Genomic DNA, 21,478 nt, shown 5'->3' with positions numbered 1-21,478 from the left:
AAACTAAATTTTAATACATATCAGGATGGAGATTTTAATATAAGTATTTAATTACTAATAATTGCATGTACTAATAACAGTAATGAATGGCCAGCTTAGTACACCGGTATATATGTATATATTTTTTTTAAGTCACCATTAAGAGTAAAGCAGAGCTTCATTTAACTCAAAGAGAGAGACAGGAAGTGACGAAATTATTACAGGCAAATCCGCAGTTAGAATAAGTATTTTGTAAAAGTAATGTAAAATTAAGTAATTGAATGGGATAAAATTGGCTATCTTATAAGCAAAGAGCAGAAGATAATTTAAATCTGAAGGGTGCAAAATAAGTTCTAAAAATGGGTATAATAATTTGATATAAGTTTGGATAAGAAGTTACGATATATAACATAATAAGGTCATAGAATATCAAGGACTGGTAAATAGAGCTTGATGTTATTTTAGAGAGTAGTGGAAAGTCTGTGTTTTCTGGGACAGGAATGGCAGTGTCCTTGGAAATTACAGTCTGTTTTTTGGTTCCGCTGGGAGAATGATTGAGAGGCTGATTTGGGTTGAGTGAGGATTGTTAAACTAACAAAGGGATTCTTTGATGTGAGTATCTAGAAGTTTCTAACGGTCTATATGGAGTTTGTGACAAATGTGAAAATATGATCCATTTTACGTATGGGTAGGTGATTATTAGAGATTTCATAAAATAATAATTGGAATAATAATTATATATTGGCTTGCTCACCCACAACGTAGACGTACGTCGTGGGTGGAAAAGTAATTAATATGGTGTTTCTAAGTTTGTACCGTAGTTGGATAATGTGATCGAGATAAGATTTAAGGAATAAACTGACCGTGAGTAAAGTGGTTAAAGACGTAAGTTATAATATTGTACAAAGCCAATTTAGGGTTTCCATCAAAATAAAATACTCCTGAGTGGCGCAGTGGTCTAAGGCACTGCATCACAGTGCTAACTGTGCCACTAGAGATCCTGGTTCGAATCCAGGCTCTGTTGCAGCCGGCCGCGAGCGGGAGACTCATGGGCGGCGCACAATTGGCCCAGCGTCGTCCAGGGTAGGGGAGGGAATGGCTGGCAGGGATGTAGCTCAGTTGATAGAGCATGGTGTTTGCAACGCCAGGGTTGTGGGTTCGATTCCCATGGGGGGCCAGTATAAAAAAATAATAATGTGTTCACTAACTGTAAGTCGCTCTGGATAAGAGCGTCTGCTAAATGACGTAAATGTAAATAAAACTAATTATGGAGCGAATATGATGTAATAAAGGAATTTCATTATGTCGCAAGGGAAACATAATAAGTTTTATTAAAATCGCCAGATCTATTTCCAAATCAATGAATGTGGATTTGACTCATTGACTGCTAATTCATTCATTTTGAGCACGTGAGAGCTTTGCAAAGAAACACTTGAAAGATTTTTTAAAGGCTATTTTCTTGTAATTGTGTCGTTATTATGTACCAGAGGTTAAGACTACATGTACCAGAGTGTCACAGATTCAGCCGAGGCTGCCCCTCCTCCTTGCTCGGGCAGGCTTCGGCGTTCGTTGTCACCGGAGTACTAGCTACTACCGATCCATGTATCTATGTTCAACTTGTTTTGTCTTCATTGGTCACACCTGTTTCCCATCATGTAGTTATGTCTTCCCTATTTAACCCTCTGTCTCACACTGTGTGTTGTGCGTGTTTGTTCATGTTTTGGTTGTCGTTAGTGTGTGGGTTTATTCCCTCCCTGCGTGGAGGTTTTGTTCATACTTTTACCTATGAGTAAAGTATGTTTTTTGATTAGCTCTGTGTCCTGTGCCTGACTTCGCCTACCGCATTACACTGACACCTTGACAGAAACACGCACCATAACATGGAGTCAGCAGGTACAGCAATGCCAGCCGGATCGATGGAGGAACGCGTCCAACAACAAGCGGCCATGATCTAGGCTCTCGGCACCGCTATGGAACGGGTGGTTAATACCATGGAACGATGGGAGAGAGACGGTATCCCTATACCTCCTCCAATTACACCACCACCACCAACACCGCTGTCCACCTCATCACCACCTGGGTCCAGTGGGATTCGGCTCTCGCTCCCGAGGGCATATGACGGTACAGCTGCTGGGTGTCAGGGTTTTCTGCTCCAGGTAGAGCTCTACCTGGCAACCATCCACCCGGCTCCCTCGGGATACGAGAGCGTGTCCGCCCTCATCTCCTGTCTGTCCGGTAAAGCGCTTAAGTGGGCCAACGCCGAGTGGGGGGGAATAGACGCCGCAACTGTAATCTATGCAGAGTTTACCCGCCGCTTTAGGGCGGTATTCGATCATCCACCAGAGGGGAGAGCGGCGGGTGAGTGTCTATTCCACCTCAGACAGGGGAAGAGGAGTGTGCAGGAGTTTGCACTGGACTTTCGGACTCTGGCTGCCAGCGCAGGATGGAATGAGAGGGCCCTCATCGACCACTACCGTTGCAGCTTAAGGGAGGACGTTCGTCAGGAACTGGCCTGCAGGGACACCAACCTAAACCTGGACCAACTGGTGGATATGTCAATCCGACTGGATAACCTGTTGGCCACCCGCGGACGTCCGGATCAGGGGCCGTCCATTCCATCCCCAAGCACCTCTGACCCTACCCCTATGGAGCTCGGAGGTGCTGCTATGAGGGAGACCGGTAGAGGGGCCATCCCCTGCACCAACTGTGGCCGCAGAGGACACACTGCTGGTCGGTGCTGGGGAGGGTCTTCTAGGAGTCGAGGCAGTAGGCAGAGCACTGGTGGATCGTTTCAGGTGAGTAGGCACCCAACTCACCCAGAGCTCCCTGTTGCGCATATGTGTATAGATTTTGTATTTCCTGAGTTTTCTTCTCATTCCCAGCATAAGGTGCTAGTAGATTCAGGCGCAGCTGGGAACTTTATTGATCGTCAGTTTACCCGTAGGTTAGGGATTCATTTTGTGCCAGTTGATGTGCCCTTCCCTATACATGCCCTAGATAGTCGCCCTTTAGGGTCAGGTCTGATTAGGGAGGTCACAGCGCCACTCTGGATGAAGACGCAGGAGGGGCATGAGGAAACAATTAGTCTATATCTGATTGATTCTCCTGCATTTCCAGTGGTGTTGGGGCTTCCCTGGTTAACCTCTCATGACCCCACTATTTCATGGCAACAGAGGGCTCTCAAGGGATGGTCAAATCAGTGCTCGGGGAGGTGTGTAGGTGTTTCCGTAGGGGCAACTACGGTGGAAAGTCCAAACCAGGTTCCCACCATGCACATTCTGCCTGAATATGCAGATTTGGCTCTCGCCTTCTGTAAAAAGAAGGCGACTCAATTACCACCCCATCGACAGGGGGATTGTGCGATAAACCTCCAGGTAGGCGCTGCGCTTCCCCGGAGTCACGTGTATCCTCTGTCACAGGAAGAGAAGGCGGCTATGGAAACATATGTCACCGAATCTCTGAGGCAAGGATACATTCAGCCTTCCACTTCCCCTGTGTCATCTAGTTTCTTTTTTGTGAAGAAGAAGGATGGTGGTTTACGCCCGTGCATTGACTACCGTGGTCTTAATCAGATCACAGTAAAATACAGCTATCCACTACCTCTGATTGCGAGTATGACGGAGTCATTGCACGGGGCGCGCTTCTTCACGAAATTGGATCTCAGGAGCGCGTACAACCTGGTGCGTATCCGGGAGGGAGATGAGTGGAAGACAGCATTTAGTACCACCTCTGGGCACTATGAGTACCTCGTCATGCCATACGGATTGATGAATGCTCCATCAGTCTTCCAATCTTTTGTTGATGAGATTTTCAGGGACCTGCACGGACAGGGTGTAGTGGTGTATATTGATGACATTCTCATATACTCCGCTACACGGGCAGAGCATGTGTCCCTGGTGCGTCAGGTGCTTGGTCGAGTGTTGGAGCATGACCTGTATGTGAAGGCGGAGAAATGTCTGTTCTTCCAAGAGTCCATCTCCTTCCTATGACACCGCTTGTCCGCGTCAGGTGTGGAGATGGAGATTGACCGCATTTCGGCCGTGCGTAATTGGCCGACTCCAACCACGGTGAAGGAGGTGCAGCAATTCTTGGGTTTTGCCAACTACTACCGGAGGTTTATCCGGGGCTTTGGTCAGGTAGCGGCTCCCATTACCTCCTTGCTAAAGGGAGGACCGGTGCGTCTACAGTGGTCAGCTGAGGCGGACAGGGCTTTTGGTCATCTGAAGGACCTGTTTACCTCGGCTCCAGTGCTGGCTCATCCGGATCCTTCCTTGGCATTCCAGGTTGAGGTGGACGCGTCCGAGGCTGGGATTGGAGCTGTACTGTCTCAGCGCTCGGGTACGCCACCAAAACTCCGCCCCTGTGCTTTATTTTCTAAGAAGCTCAGTCCGGCAGAGCGCAACTATGATGTGGGGGACCGGGAGCTGTTAGCTGTGGTTAAAGCTCTGAAAGTGTGGAGGCATTGGCTTGAGGGGGCTAAACACCCTTTTCTCATTTTCACTGACCATCGTAATCTGGAGTACATCCGGGCGGCGAGGAGGTTGAACCCTCGTCAGGCAAGGTGGGCCATGTTCTTCACTCGTTTTGTGTTTACTCTCACTTACAGACCAGGTTCCCAGAACGCTAAGGCAGACGCCCTGTCCCGACTGTATGACACAGAGGAGAGGTCCATTGAGCCCACTCCCATACTTCCGGCGTCGTGTCTGGTGGCACCGGTGGTGTGGGAGGTTGACGCGGACATCGAGCGGGCGTTACGTACTGAGCCCACTCCCCCCAGTGTCCAGAGGGTCTGATGTACGTGCCGCTCGAGGTTCGTGATCGATTGATCTATTGGGCTCACACGTCACCCTCCTCTGGTCATCCTGGCATCGGTCGGACAGTGCACTTAGTGGGAAGTACTGGTGGCCCACTTTAGAAAAGGCTAAACTTTAGCCAAGGCTGTGAGGGTTTATGTTTCCTCATGCTCGGTGTGCGCCCAGTGTAAGGCACCTAGACCCCTGCCCAGAGGGAAATTACAACCCCTACCCGTTCCACAACGGCCGTGGTCCCACCTATCGGTGGATTTTGTGACGGACCTTCCCCCCTCACAAGGGAACACCACGATCCTGGTCGTTGTGGATCGGTTTTCCAAGTCCTGCCATCTCATTCCTATGCCAGGTCTCCGTACAGCCCTACAAACTGCTGAGGCCCTGTTTACACACGTCTTCCGGCACTACGGGGTACCTGAGGATATTGTGTCAGATCGGGGTCCCCAGTTCACCTCAAGGGTTAACCTCGATCAGCCTTACCTCAGGTTTTCACCCCGAGAGTAATGGGCAGGTGGAGAGAGTTAACCAGGATGTGGGTAGGTTTCTGCGGTCCTATTGCCAGGACCGGCAGGGGGAGTGGTCGGGTTTTATCCCCTGGGCAGAGATGGCCCAAAACTCACTCCGCCACTCCTCTACTAACCTTACTCCTTTCCAGTGTGTGTTATGTTATCAGCCGGTCCTGGCATCAGAGCCAGATCGAGGCTCCTGCGGTGGATGAGTGGTTTCGGCACTCGGAAGAGACCTGGAACGCTGCTCATGTACACCTGCAGCGGACCATCAGGCGACAAAAGGCGAGCGCCGATCGCCACCGCAGTGAGGCCCCGGTGTCTGCACCGGGGGACCGGGTCTGGCTCTCGACCCAAAACCTGCCCCTTCGCCTGCCCTGCCGGAAGCTGGGTTGGCGGTTTGTGGGGCCATTTAAAGTCCTGAGGAGATTGATTGGTATGTTATAGGTTACAGCTTCCTCTTAATTACCGTATTAACCCCTCGTTCCATGTGTCTCTCCTCAGGCCGGTAGTAGCTGGTCCACTCCAGGAGTCTGAGGTACGGGAGGTTCCTCCGCCCCCACTGGACATCGAGGGGGCACCGGCGTACTCGGTCCGTTCCATCCTGGATTTGAGGCAACGGGTGGGGGGCCTGCAGTATCTCGTGGAGTGGGAGGGGTACGGTCCGGAGGAACAGTGCTGGGTCCCTAGGAGGGACATCCTCCATCCCTCCATGTTGAGGGATTTCCACCGTAGTCATCCGACTCGCCCTGCTCCGCGTCCTCCTGGCCGTCCCCGAGGCCGGGGTCGGCGCACGGCTGGAGCCGCGCGTCAAGGGGGGGGTACTGTCACGGATTCAGCCGAGGCTGCCCCTCCTCCTTGCTCTGGCAGGCTTCGGCGTTCGTCGTCAACGGAGTACTAGCTACTACCGATCCATGTATCTATGTTCGACTTGTTTTGTCTTCATTGATCACACCTGTTTCCAATCATGTAGTTATGTCTTCCCTATTTAACCCTCTGTCTCACACTGTGTGTTGTGCGTGTTTGTTCATGTTTTGGTTGTCGTTAGTGTGCGGGTTTATTCCCTCCCTGCGGAGGTTTTGTTCATACTTTTACCTACGAGTAAAGTATGTTTTTTGATTAGCTCTGTGTCCTGCGCCTGACTTCGCCTACCGCATTACACTGACACCTTGACACAGAGGTTAAGACTACCAACCATTGTAGTTGGGCTATTTGTGGGACATATTGTCTTTTCAAAAGGCATCGGTTCCATGGTACTGACTAAAATCTGGGTTTTGGAGTGTAATTCATATGATGGTATGTGGCTTGAATGGATACTACAAAGTATTTGGTTTGGTGATGTTGAATGGAAGATTTGTAGCGTGGTGCGTGGTTTAAATAGAAAGACTCACTTATTTAACAGGAATAGCGAGACGATTGTGTGTTAGTCATTTTTTTGTGCTTGCCTAAGGGTTTGCTAGATAAGCGATTGAGAATGGTGGCGTAATGTTTATAAATAAATTGGATTTTGATTATATGGATATGCATTCAATATATGATGGTAAACTACAGCAAGTGTTTGGTCTTACTTGTAGTCTACGTAGAAAGGATAGTTACCTACATCTGCTATATTCTGATAATGGAGGAGTGTTGTTTTCAGATGAGCTGTGATTATAACCTTAGTTGATTGCAGGGGAAATAGGATATAGTTTACGACGCATGGAGAAGTGAATGTCTTATATTCATGAAAATTGAAGCAAGGGAACTTAGAGAATAATAGGAATATTAAACAAACACTAGGGATAATGTAGCTTTGTTAGAAGTATTATGGACATACTATCGTAATAGATAAACTGAACCAAACATGACGTTACTACGGCAATTTGGGATGGTTAATGTTGTTACGTTCGTTTTTAAACCCTACGATAGAGGTAAATGTAGAACGCTGTTTGAAGATGTGTTATTTGGTATACTAGTAAGAAGGGGTTTCCATATTTTGTCTGCGGGTGTTAGCAACTGGGTCTCGCTGAGACGTGAGAGTACTGTAAGGGACATAATGGGTTAAATTAGGAGTACAAGGATCAGTGGTTGCTGTAGAGAAGGAAGTCATAGGGGGTTGAATGTTATCAGTGTGAAATGGCTAGCTAGTTAGCAGTGAGAGCTAGTGGGGTTCCATGTGGTGACGTAACTTGCTCTGTGAAATGGAAGTAGTTGCTTTGCAAGGATCGCAGATTTTGTGGAGTAACGGGTAATGGTGTTTCGATGGTAAATGTTGTCGATATGTGTAGAGGGTCCCTGGTTCAAGCCCAGGAAGGAACAGAAAGCAAATATTTTACATTGATGCTATTGACCTAGATTACTAGATGAATTGATAACATTACGTGAAAGGAATTGTCTTACCAACACATAGAGAATAGTATAACATAGTAATTAAAGTTGCATATCGGTGAATAGATGTTTTATTTGTTTTGACTATAACTTAACAGTAATTTGTCATTTGTTGAGGTAACGTTATATGGAAAGTTAGCGATAGAGAATAATATATATTGTAGAGGGTTTACAAAGTAAGTAAGTTCATTGGGTGATGAGACATGTTGAATTAATGTTAAATTGAATTGTTTGAAGAAGGTTAAGTAGGTTTATTGGGAGATGTGAAAGGTTGAATTGGATTGTTTAAGTAGCTTGGTATTAAAATAATTATTTCTAGCAAGGTCTATGAAAATATGTTATTAGGTAGTAGTGGTTTGTGGATACAATTTACTAATGACATGATTTCATAAGAGGGTGACAGGAAGTAGTGATAGTTGGGTTATATTGACATATGTAGGAAGCATTGGGATGATATGAAGAACATGTCTAGATAGTTGAATATGGAACGTTATTTGATCATTGGTAATTATTATTATTAAATTATATAGTTTGTGTAAACAACACTGAGTTATGCAGACAGTTCATTAATTCTAAAAAGGATCATCTGTTTATGGTACGTTGAACTATGGGATATAGAGCTATGGGATCATAACACCACCACAGCAGCGCTTCAGTATAATGGAGTGTCTAACAGAACCTCCCTTAGTCTGGGCATGTCATAATAGTCCTACTGGGGCATGACATCAAGAGCTTGGCAACATGAGCGACCACAGCTGCATACGAGGCGTGTACACTCCTGCTGCTTTCAATGCTCCCTGCTCCCAAACCACTCATTGTAAAACATTATTTCAACATATTGTTGGTGAATCACAGATGCTACCTCTATCAAAGGTGCATTTACTTATTATTTCAGCCATTATGATGTGCCAGAATCTGACATTTGGATAATTATATTTTGACATTTGTAAGGATAGTGTATAGTGTATGTTAGTGTGTTACATTTCTGTCACCTTGTTGTGATGGATATTGTGCAACGTGGTAGGACAGGGATTTTACTCATATTAATCATAGGGATACCTTAGATCTGACACACTGTGACTGAAGCAAAGAAAAACTCCCTGTACAAATATTCAGAGTCAATATTCCGGGTGTACAATGAGAAAGCCTTAGGTCCTGGCATAATACAACACCAGCTTCTATGACGGAACATAACACTGATTCCTACAAGTTACACCTTTGACGGAATGCGGCTTTAGTAACTTGTTTCATAGATAATACAGTACTCCTCTTAAGCTATAAGAAAACACATTTGGATTCACATATTCCTCAAAACTATGCTTACAGTGTGAAACTCAACTGCATTTAATTTCAAACATGCTTTTTCACAGCACAGTAGGAATACTGTTTTTAACTTCTGTCAGACAGAAACCTGCTGACCATGTTGAAAGTGAATAAGGACACTTAGACTCACAATCTGCCACCAGAAATGCACTTACTTTCCGTTTCTGGAACGTTCGATTTTTGTCAATCTCCTTCATGTCCTCATCTTCATAGACTAAGACAAAGTCGATCCGTCTAACCCCATCATTGAAGAACAGAGAGTCAGATTTGCCGTTGAACTCAACCTGTGGGCAAAAACAACAGGCAATATCTGGTAGCGCCACAGCGATATCTGGTAGCTCCACAGCCTCAAACTCTTCTTCCATGATATCATACATGTCCTTTAACGAGAGAGAGACCGACAGACTGTGCTTGTACGAGACCCTACTAGACAACGTCTTTCTCAACTGACATCAGACTTAGATAGGGAGAGGGAGGGAAGAGTCTACAACGAAAGTGACACACCCTTTTTTGTTCCATGAACAATAACAGTCCACATTTGGATTGGGATCAAACATAGACCTCTCTTGTAATTACAGATATTTGGCACATTGACTCATACATTTTCTGCATATGAAAATACAATAGCGAATCAATTCATGTCCCTCTTGGTGAAATAAATGCAAGAACAAGCCATGTTATACAAATATGGTATTAATTGTAAAGGTATTCTTTGGCAGCTCAAACTAATACTACAACTACTATTAAAACTATGAGTACTAATCATTTTCATAATGCATAAATATTACGCATTTTAAAGGGATGGGACTCACCTTCTCCACTTTGGTCACTGATGCCCCCTCTGGTATAGTCTCATAGGTTGGCAAAAACTCCTGAGAATAAACTGAAGAAAAAAAAAGAAAATATGCATTAAAGACATGAGAGACATGCATGACAAGATCTTAAACTTGATAGAGAGATTTGAGTCTTCTTAACCACCATCTTTTGTAAGACTCTGAGAAGGCCCAGCAGATACACATCAAATCAAATCAAATTTTATTTGCCACATGCTCCAGATACAACAGGTGCAGGTAGACCATACAGTGAAATGCTTACTTACAAGCCCTTAAGCAACAATGCAGTTTTAAGAAAAATAAGTGTCAAGAAAGTATTTACTAAAATCAACTGAAGTAAAAAATAGATAAGTAAAAAAATAAAACAAAACAAAAATATGACTAGGGTGGCTGGAGTCTTTGGCAATTTTTAGGGCCTTCCTCTGACACCGCCTGGTATAGAGGTCCTGGATGGCAGGAAGCTTGGCCCCAGTGATGTGCTGGGCCGTACGCTCTACCCTCTGTAGTGCCTTGCGGTCGGAGGCCGAGCAGTTGCCATACCAGGCGGTGATGCAGCCAGTCAGGATGCTCTCGATGGTGCAGCTGTAGAACCTTTTGAGGATCTGAGGACCCATGCCAAATCTTTTCAGTCTCCTGAGGGGGAATAGGTTTTGTCGTGCCCTCTTCACGACTGTCTTGGTGTGTTTGGACCATGATAGTTTGTTGGTGATGTGGACACTAAGGAACTTGAAGCTCTCAACTTGCTCCACTACAGCCCTGTCGATGAGAATGGGGGCGTACTCAGTCCTCCTTTTCCTGTAGTCCACAATCATCTCCTTTGTCTTGATCACGTTGAGGGAGAGATGTTATCCTGGCACCACACGGCCAGGTCTCTGACCTCCTCCCTATAGGCTGTCTCATCATTGTCGGTGATCAGGCCTACCACTGTTGTGTCGTAGGCAAACTTAATGATGGTGTTGGAGTTGTGCTTGGCCATGCAGTCATGGGTGAACAGGGAATACAGGAGGGGACTGAGCACGCACCCCTTGAGGATCAGTGTGGCAAATGTGTTGTTACCTACCCTTACCACCTGGGGGCAGCCCGTCAGGAAGACCAGGATCCAGTTGCAGAGGGAGGTGTTTAGTCCCAGGGTCCTTCGCTTAGTGATGAGCTTTGAGGGCACTATGGTGTTGAACGCTGAGCTGTAGTCAATGAATAGCATTCTCACGTAGGTGTTCCTTTTGTCCAGGTGGGAAAGGGCAGTGTGGAGTACAATAGAGATTGCATAATCTGTGGATCTGTTGGGGCGTTATGCAAATTGGAGTGGGTCTAGGGTTTCTGCGATAATGGTGTTGATGTGAGCCATGACCAGCCTTTCAAAGCACTTCATGGCTACAGATGTGAGTGCTACGGGTCGGTAGTCATTTAGGCAGGTTACCTTAGTGTTCTTGGGCACAGGGACTATGGTGGTCTGCTTGAAACATGTTGGTATTACAGAGTCTGTCAGGGGCAGGTTGAAAATGTCAGTGAAGACACTTGCCAGTTGGTCAGCGCATGCTCGGAGTACATGTCCTGATAATCCGTTTGGCCCTGCGGCATTGTGAATGTTGACCTGTTTAAAGGTCTTACTCACATCGGCTACGGAGAGCGTGATCACACAGTTGTCCGGAACAGCTGATGCTCTCATGCACGCTTCAGTGTTGCTTGCCTCGAAGCGAGTATAGAAGTAAATTAGCTCGTCTGGTAGGTTCGTGTCACAGAGCAGCTCGCGGCTGTGCTTCCCTTTGTAGTCCGTAATAGTTTGCTAGCCCTGCCACATCCGGCGAGCGACGGAGCCGGTGAAGTACGATTCAATCTTAGTCCTGTATTGACGCTTTGCCTGTTTGATGGTTCGTCGGAGGGCATAGCAGGATTTCTTATAAGCGTCTGGGTTAGAGTCCTGCTCCTTGAAAGCTCTACCCTTTAGCTCAGTGCAGATGTTGCCTGTAATCCATGGCTTCTGGATGGGATACACTACCGTTCCAAAGTTTGGGGTCACTTAGAAATGTCCTTTAAAATAACATCAAATTGATCAGAAATACAGTGTAGACATTGTTAATGTTGTAAATGGCTATTGTAGCTGGAAACGGCTGATTCTTTATGGAATATTTACATAGGCGTACAGAGGCCCATTATCAGCAACCATTCAGTCCTGTGTTCCAATGGCATGTTGTGTTTGCTAATCCAAGTTTATCATATTAAAAGGCTAATTGATCATTAGAAAACCCTTTTGAAATTATGTTAGCACAGCTGAAAACTGTTGTGCTGATTAAAGAAGCAATAAAACTGGCCTTCTTGAGACTAGTTGAGTATCTGGAGCATCAGCAATTGTGGGTTCGATTACAGGCTCAAAATGTCCAGAAACAAATAACTTTCTTCTGAAACTCGTCAGTCTATTCTTGTTCTGAGAAATTAAGGCTATTCCATGCGAGAAATTGCCAAGAAACTGAAGATCTCGTACAACACTGTGTACTAGCAAACACAACGTGCCATTGGAACACAGGACTGATGGTTGCTGATAATGGGCCTCTGTAAGCCTATGTAAATATTCCATAAAAAATCAGCCGTTTCCAGCTACAATAGCCATTTACAACATTATCAATGTCTACACTGTATTTCTGATCAATTTGATGTTATTTTAATGGACAAAGAAATTGCTTTTCTTTCGAAAACAAGGACATTTCTAAGTGACCCCAAACTTTTGAACGGTAGTGTACGGTCACTGTAGGAATGACGTCACCGATGCACTTATTGATGAAGCCAGTGACTGATGTGGTGTACTCCTCAATGCAATCGGAAGAATCCCGGAACATATTCCAGTCTGTGCTAGCAAAACAGTCCTGATCAGATTTACTGAGCATATGCACCAATGCAAAGTACTCACATTTATTTCAGATGGGAATATAATACCAAAGTAAAGCACATTCAACAACCCACATTAAATTGTGTTAATTCAGTTAAATTTGATATTTTATTGTGTCTGGTACTACATTCATACTTTACACAACAGATTCCATCGGGAAAACTTCTAAGCATCCCATGGTAGGAAGTACTATGGGAACCTATTGTAACTGGAATCAGATGGTGTTTGGAAAACATTACCCTTAGTAACGCCCTGGAAAAGACTCTAAATGTTCAAACTCAGATACTCCATGATGGAATAGTTTAAGTCTCTTAGGCAACTACCTCCATTCGACAAGTTGATTGCAACTGTGCTAAAAAACTGTGGTAATAACATAATTTTAAAATCTTTCAATGTTATTGAATTGAAGCATGCCTGATGTACTTCACTTGACTTACTTGTATGCAATATTTCTCACTTGTTTGGCATGTAGAACCTTTGAAGTTACCAGAAATACTTAAATACTTGCATACTGCATGCCATGTGTCATGCATTTCTCCAAGTTTGACTTTGAAGATATGAGACACAATATAATCTGTACCTTCAGCAAAACCATCCACCTAGCTATGTGATTTATACAGGCAACCCTCTTCCCCCTGTAGAGTGCTTCCCTAGGAACAGACATGCTACGCTGAGCCTGCTTGTCCTGATGCTAGACCAGGTCAAAGGCTATGTTTACTAGCTCATGGCAGAAAGACAGACTGATGAAGCAGCAGCACTTGTTGGAAGCACTTTCAAAGTACTTCGTTAAATGGAGAGAGTATAAAACACACTAAATGGATGTTGATTTTTTTCAGGCCCTTCCCTCAGTGCATATATAACCTGAAACTACAATTATTATCAAGTAATTATCTAGTCATGAACATCCTGCCCGAAGATCCCAAAGATTGAAGATCCCTGATATTTGATACAGTGTAGGAGAGTGGGAGTCTACATTGGGCCAATAATAGGTTCATTTCTTGTGAATTTAGACTGGGGTAGGGGCAAGCTGTGCAGTCAGCCATAGGCTATGACTGAAATCTTGCATCTGTGAATGTAATCAGCGCAGTTGTTAGGCCTATGTCTATCTATTGCTATGTCCTCCAGTGTGATCAAGGAATACTTATGTATTCCAGTGACCTTAGTACAAAAACTAGCGACTTATTCAATCAAGTAAGTCGGACCTCTTGGTGTAATGGCTAAGGCGTTAGCCTGACAACCACAGATATCCAGGTTAGAGTCCTGAGACACTCCCAAAATTCGCTGCACTGGTGTCAGAAGTGGGATGGGGCATCCTTCATGGTAAACACTGAGACCATCAAAGGTGTGCCTGTGCATAAGGGACTTGAAAGATATTTGGAAACATTGGCGCTTACTTTCCGAAGGAAGGATTGACCAGTCGCAGAGACTGGGTTTGATTCCCAGTTAGAATACCCTCTAATTCACTACAGTATTATAGACACTGTGGTAGATGATAATGAAGTTTATGATAATGTATAGTGTAGGGTAGAGCAGAACCCTCTCATTACAGAGGGCAATGGTGGTGCCAAAAGTCAGTATTGTTATTGCATACTTTTTTTATGTATTAAATTACAAAGGAGAAAATATATAAGGTGTACAACAGAATAACATTTGTGAAGGAAAAAAATTTGCACATACAATGACATTTTGAATAGTGTAGCGTAGCATATGGTTCATGATAGGTGGAAACAAAAGGCTACAAAGGAAGCCTACATTCTTCCGCCCTTTTCTCTTGCGAGAAATTCTCTCATATTGCGAAAGATAATGAAATCCACGTGAACTTACCGACGTCCTCTATCATATGCATCTCTATCTCCGTGTCGCCCTCTAATTCTGTTTCGGACACATAATCCATTTCAAGAATGTCGTTGTCCCCACCCTCACTCATTTTTATACATCTTTCACATATCACAAGTCATCAATGGTTAAAAGTGGAGAGTTGTCTGGAAAATGTTACAACGCGAATTATCGCATCATCATATCGCATACTGCCAATAAGCTGCATGTGTTCCAAAAGTTCCCACTTTTTTTGTCAACATTGTTTCAAAAGAAAAAAAACGCTGCATGCTTTTCAGAACAAGTTATAATTTGAAAGAATGTGTGGGGTAGTCCTATACGGACTATGGGTACTTTACGAGGAGGGTTTTTGAGTGGTCTCTCTAGACAGACCGGTTACCTCCCACTAGCCTCGTTTTGAGCGATTTGGCAGCTTTGTTACGCCCACATAAACTGTCTGAATAGCATTCGTTAGGCCCGTAGTGTAGTTGTCGTTTTCCGATTTCCATATGCAGTTAATGATTCTCATTGGGAAATGTTTTTATTACATTTGCTGGTTATTATTAACAGGTCAGTGATTCTCAACCAGGGGGCCCGTGTGGGGCCTCAAAGAGCTTTGGGGTCCTGAAAAGGCAAGGGATAAAGCGAACAATTTCAACATAACAGTATGGCCAAAATATCTCACATTTAATTGAAAGATTGTTTGACATCCATTAATATATTGTGCAATTTCATATCTTGACAATAAATATAGAGCAGATATTTTCTCTTAAAATGAGACCCCTTTTTATATGGTCTGTTCCCAACCATATTCCCTGTCAGATACTGTTCCTTATACAGTTCCATATTAGATATACCTACTGTTCCCCCACCATACTGTTTCCCATTAGATAAGTTCCATATCACAGTGTTCCCAGATACTTTTGTTTCCCATCTTTGCTCCCTATCAGATACTGATACCCCATCAAATAAATTTGGATCAACTGTTCCTTATACTGTTCCCTATGAAATAGATACTGTTCCCCATCATAATTGTTCCCTGTCAAATACTGTTCCAACCTTTCTTATCAGAATACAGAGTAGCCATGATGACAAATTGAAATGTCACTACAGAAGACGCCTTCGTCCAATGACTCTTATGTGTAATGTACTGGAACTGAGAGTCATGACCAAGGTCTGTGAATGTGTCATATGCGGCACATGGATTGTGCACATTCTCAACAGGTTCTCTACGCAAATAAGATAGAAACCATTAAAACAGATCGAAGTAAGACACGGACCATTCATACACGACGGACATGGTTCCGTCAATAACAACAATAAGTCTGCTTCAGGTTTTTTTGTTGTTGCTCAAGGCGTTATGTCAACTGTTTGACATACATACATAGCTAGCTATTTACTTAGTTGTATAACTACAACCTGTATTTTCGTTGGTGGACCGGACCCATACAATAAGGGTGCTATATGGTGTGAAAAACGGACTTTATTTTAGATTAATTCGTAGCTATGTTTGATAGCTAATCTGGCTAGCAAACTAAACTAACATTAGCAAATCGACGCGCCTCAGTCTCAACGGTCCCAGGTACTTCTGCAGAAGGCTCACCCACTACACAGCTAGCTAACGTAGCTATGAATAGTGTTTTAATATGTCTGGAAACTAGCTAGATAACGCTAGTAAGTAAATATACTGTAGCTAAGTTAAGCACGCTAGCTAACGACCATGATCCTAACTACACTGCAGGGGCCAGGGTAAATTTACTTAGCTAAATCTATAGGTAAAGGACATTGTCATAGGACATGTCTATCTTTCAGCCACTAACTAAGCTATGCATTAGCAACGTCAATTGGTGTCAGTGCGTAGGCATTTAGTCTGGTGTCAAGATGCCATCTCCTCTCAATTCAGCTGAAAAGAGCAAAGCACGAGTAGCTAGCAACAGCCTAGCTTCGATACAACCAAAATATAGTTTTTTTTACAGACTCTAGTCCAGCACAATGTAAAAACTATTGGTTGCATCGAAGCTAGGCTGTAGTTAGCTACTCGTGCTTTGCTCTTTAAAGCTGAGTTGAGAGGAGGTGGCATCTTGACACCAGACTAAATGTTTCCTCCTTCTGTCACCTCTGCAGAACTCGCACAGTGCTGAACCAGAGATTAAGATGTTCTCAGTCTCCCACAAGACGACCATCGTGGTCGACCACTGCCCTTACATGGCAGAGTCCAGTTAGCAGCAGGCGGAGTGTGACATGCTGACCAAGAGCCGTGGCCAGGGCGTGATCCCGCTGGCCCCAGTGGCCAAATCCCTGTGGACCTGCACTGTGGAGTGCTCCATGGAGTACTGCTGCATCCTCTATGACGTTTACCCCCCTCAAGAAGATAGTGAGTCCCTCCCTCCATCCCTTAGCCTGGTGGTCCAGTCTGTTTTAGCCCAGGTCAGAACAGTCTAGTCTGTTTGTGCTTTGGCCAACTTCTCTCTGTGTTCATTCATATTCCAAGTTGGCCACAGGACAATACAATGCTTCAGTGGTTATGTTTCAGGTCAACTACATTCTGAGTGTTTCAGAGTTCCACATTCTGAACAGCTGGAGGCAAGAGGACCAAAGCACTCATAAGGTAATGTATTTCCCAGTTCGAGAGACAGATACTTATTTATCAACAGGGCAACAATTGACCCTTCGCTAAACCCTGCCCCCCTTGGTAACTGTTACTAACTCAGGCAAGTTTAGCCTTTTATCTTCCAGAGAACATGGAGAAATGCATTGTAATAACACTAAGATAAACTGACTAAGTACCTCTTTGGTGAGTTGAGACAACCATCACTTATATCAGATAGGAGTAGATAAAAGGGCCTTCAATATGCTTTTGTAGGTTATATTCACTAAATAAAAATAACGCAGGAGCGCAACACAACAAGCAGGAGGACTGGGATAGAAGCAAAAGCCAACCGGGCCCAGTGTAAGAGGGAGAAACCCCACCAGCTGACCATCGAGGCAGAGGCAGATTAAATAAAGGAGCAACATTGTTCATGTACTGCACAGTAGGTCTCACAATCATTGAAAAATCTAACGCATACTACATTGTGTACAATATCAGCTGTAGCTAGCGGTTATGCTGACGTAAACAACCAACGACTTCGCCCCAACAAACATACTGTTCTATGCTAGCTCCACTGGTTACTGCTCGCATGTTGTTGGGCTGATCCACACCCTGGACCTCTGGAGAGCCCAAGATGAAATGTCCACCACAAGCTTGCCACAACAGTGGCATAAGCCAAGAGGCAAGAAGATTGATGCCAAGCCTATTACAGCGGTCGTGGTGGAAAAGGAAAATGTGAGTTGGAAGAGAAGACCAGTCTAGTGCAGTTACAACTTTGACAGGTGAGCTACACGTGAATGCATTATTGACATCTAATGCATGTAATAACCAATTCAACCACAAGAGGCTATAACAACACAGAAGCAAGTCCATTATACAGTGGGGGAAAAAAGTATTTAGTCAGCCACCAATTGTGCAAGTTCTCCCACTTAAAAAGATGAGAGGCCTGTAATTTTCATCATAGGTACACGTCAACTATGACAGACAAAATGAGAAAAAAAATCCAGAAAATCACATTGTAGGATTTTTAATGAATTTATTTGCAAATTATGGTGGAAAATAAGTATTTGGTCAATAACAAAAGTTTCTCAATACTTTGTTATATACCCTTTGTTGGCAATGACACAGGTCAAACGTTTTCTGTAAGTCTTCACAAGGTTTTCACACACTGTTGCTGGTATTTTTGGCCCATTCCTCCATGCAGATCTCCTCTAGAGCAGTGATGTTTTGGGGCTGTCGCTGGGCAACACAGACTTTCAACTCCCTCCAAAGATTTTCTATGGGGTTGAGATTTGGAGACTGGCTAGGCCACTCCAGGACCTTGAAATGCTTCTTACGAAGCCACTCCTTCGTTGCCCGAGGCGGTGTGTTTGGGATCATTGTCATGCTGAAAGACCCAGCCACGTTTCATCTTCAATGCCCTTGCTGATGGAAGGAGGTTTTCACTCAAAATCTCCACGATACATGGCCCCATTCATTCTTTCCTTTACACGGATCAGTCGTCCTGGTCCCTTTGCAGAAAAACAGCCCCAAAGCATGATGTTTCCACCCCCCACGGTTCACAGTAGGTATGGTGTTCTTTGGATGCAACTCAGCATTCTTTGTCCTCCAAACACGACGAGTTGAGTTTTTACCAAAAAAGTTATATTTTGGTTTCATCTGACCATATGACATTCTCCCAATCCTCTTCTGGATCATCCAAATGCACTCTAGCAAACTTCAGACGGGCCTGGACATGTACTGGCTTAAGCAGGGGGACACGTCTGGCACTGCAGGATTTGAGTCCCTGGCGGCGTAGTGTGTTACTGATGGTAGGCTTTGTTACTTTGGTCCCAGCTCTCTGCAGGTCATTCACTAGGTCCCCCCGTGTGGTTCTGGGATTTTTGCTCACCGTTCTTGTGATCATTTTGACCCCACGGGGTGAGATCTTGCGTGGAGCCCCAGATCGAGGGAGATTATCAGTGGTCTTGTATGTCTTCCATTTCCTAATAATTGCTCCCACAGTTGATTTCTTCAAACCAAGCTGCTTACCTATTGCAGATTCAGTCTTCCCAGCCTGGTGCAGGTCTACAATTTTGTTTCTGGTGTCCTTTGACAGCTCTTTGGTCTTGGCCATAGTGGAGTTTGGAGTGTGACTGTTTGAGGTTGTGGACAGGTGTCTTTTATACTGATAACAAGTTCAAACAGGTGCCATTAATACAGGTAACGAGTGGAGGACAGAGGAGCCTCTTAAAGAAGAAGTTACAGGTCTGTGAGAGACAGAAATCTTGCTTGTTTGTAGGTGACCAAATACTTATTTTCCACCATAATTTGCAAATAAATTCATTAAAAATCCTAGAATGTGATTTTCTAGATTTTTTCCCCTCAATTTGTCTGTCATAGTTGACGTGTACCTATGATGAAAATTACAGGCCTCTCTCATCTTTTTAAGTGGGAGAACTTGCACAATTGGTGGCTGACTAAATACTTTTTTCCCCCACTGTATCTACAACTGTTACATGTCATAGAAACCCATGTTTTAGACATGGGCAGGTACTTACTGTACAGGCACAAATCTATTGTTAGCAGCAGCAGTAGGTTATGCAGAAACAGATTTCAGTTTCCACCTCCATGTTCTCAGGACAGTGTCAGAAGTAACAGATGGAAGATTTACATTGACTGAAAAATGTCAGGCACACCTATGAGCTACATTGCTGACAGGCCCCCATTAGAAGTAACAGTAGGTGAGGAGGAGTACCCGATAGGCAGTGGCTTGAGCTACAAGGTAAAGCAATTCAGAAAACTTTTTAGATCAATAATATTGTTTTTTAATAAATACAATTAATAGGAAACAAGCATAGTCACTGATAACAATACTAATGCATTGGATTACAAAGAAGAGTTGCCCTTTCCACGTGCACCCTATGCTTCACTATTTTCTTTGTCATCTCGACATCTGGTTCATTTGTAGGTTGGACTTTGCAAAGGGAGGAATGTTCAAATCTAAGACCAATTTCCTCCACATCTTTCTCAATGAGAAACTCCTTGTCTGCCATGAGCCCATCATCTCTCTTAAGGTAGCCACATTGAAGCAGACTTTGCAGTAACTCTGTGATGTTACTGTAGAAATATTTCTCTGTCAGAAATGGATCCTGTGTAGAGAGAGGGTGGATGCAAATATAACTGAGCCACGTAGATTACATATTATCAGAGACTTCAGTGTGTTGCTAGACTTGTAGTTGGAATAAGTTTGGCTTTGCAGTAGCAGTGAGCTCGGTTTCTCCATCTTTAACTCTGTGCAATCTAGTATTGCAAAGATTATTGGAAAATCTCTCGTAGTTATCTGGCATGTTTTCTGTGATTTTATGTCAAAAGTGTCTGTTTCATCAGCACTAGCCGAAACTGCTGACGCAGGGGCATCTGTTGAATCTGCCCATCTACTCTCTTGTATGTCAAGGGGATAGTTGTGTGGGGCTGTGTTACGGTATCGGAAGTAGTTGGAGACACTGCTGTTATTTACTGACTCTGGCGTTAACGGGTCTGGGGTTTGAGTTTCCTGAAGAGCATGGATTTTTTCTTCCTTTTGGGCGAGTTGAATCTTGAACCTCTCCCCTTCCTCATTTTTCTTTTTCCAACTGGGGATGCTCCTCTATACACTCTGGAAACACAAAATACGCCAAATTATTACAATAAGAATTCCTACAGTACATGATTTAAACAAGATGTTGGTATTTTGTAATAACTGTTCTTTACACTGTTCTTTTGCAGCTCCCACTATTGGAGAACACAGAGCCACCACCATCCTCCTCGAACCCAACTGGTGAGTTCCCAACATTTCCTCTGCCGCCACAACCAAACTGTTTCTCTACAGTTCTGAATGAAAATGAGATATATTACAACAGTGATATGATGATCTCCCAGTCTGAAGCAGAGGCACTGGAAAAAGAGAAGACAGTAGAGCGACAACAACACCTGGCATGGCGTCTGCAATTCTGTGCTTCCAACTTTGTAGCAACAGTTTGGGGAAGGCCCTTTCCTGTTTTAGCATGACAATGCCCCCGTGCACAAAGTGAGGTCCATACAGAAACGGTTTGTCGAGATCGGTGTGTAAGAACTTTGACTGGCCTGCACAGAGCCCTGACCTCAACCCCATCGAACACATTTGGGATTAATTGGAACGCCGACTGCGAGCCAGGCCTATTCGCCCAACATCAGTGCCCAACCTCACTAATGCTCTTGTGGCTGAATGGAAGCAAGTCCCCGCAGCAATGTTCCAACATCTAGTGGAAAGCCTTCCCAGAAGAGTGGAGGCAGTTATAGTAGCAAAGGGGGGACCAACCATATTAATGCCCATGATTTGGGAATGAGATGTTCAAAGACCATGTAGTGTATGTTGC

At 44.2% G+C, this 21,478-nt stretch overlaps 1 protein-coding gene and 1 long non-coding RNA gene across 3 annotated transcripts in view; one reads left to right on the top strand and one right to left on the bottom strand.

Annotated features, from left to right (window-relative positions):
• The window catches only part of LOC121543471 (anoctamin-6-like), a 28,369-nt gene extending 13,520 nt beyond the window's left edge, over positions 1–14,849 (bottom strand). Inside the window, exons 1-3 of the mRNA XM_041853341.1 lie at positions 14,522–14,849; positions 9,796–9,866; positions 9,139–9,267 (exon numbers count right to left, since the gene is read on the bottom strand). Coding sequence (XP_041709275.1) covers positions 9,139–9,267; positions 9,796–9,866; positions 14,522–14,624 — 303 coding nt within the window. The 5' untranslated portion in view covers positions 14,625–14,849. The remainder of the gene's footprint in view (positions 1–9,138; positions 9,268–9,795; positions 9,867–14,521) is intronic.
• A 2,815-nt stretch (positions 14,850–17,664) lies between these two features.
• LOC121542458 lies at positions 17,665–21,095 on the top strand. Of its 2 annotated transcripts, none has more exons than XR_005995908.2 (3): positions 17,665–17,884; positions 20,850–20,901; positions 21,003–21,095. It is a non-coding gene; the product is annotated as an uncharacterized LOC121542458 (long non-coding RNA). The 2 variants fall into 2 exon arrangements; XR_006659749.1 differs by having other exon boundaries at positions 20,984–21,095.
• The last annotated feature ends 383 nt before the right edge of the window (positions 21,096–21,478 follow it).

The sequence above is a fragment of the Coregonus clupeaformis genome, unplaced genomic scaffold (assembly GCF_020615455.1).
Source record: "Coregonus clupeaformis isolate EN_2021a unplaced genomic scaffold, ASM2061545v1 scaf1690, whole genome shotgun sequence".
Taxonomy (NCBI): Eukaryota; Metazoa; Chordata; class Actinopteri; order Salmoniformes; family Salmonidae; genus Coregonus; species Coregonus clupeaformis.
The sequence above is the reverse complement of the archived record's forward strand: the minus strand, read 5'-3'. Positions and strand labels throughout refer to the sequence as shown.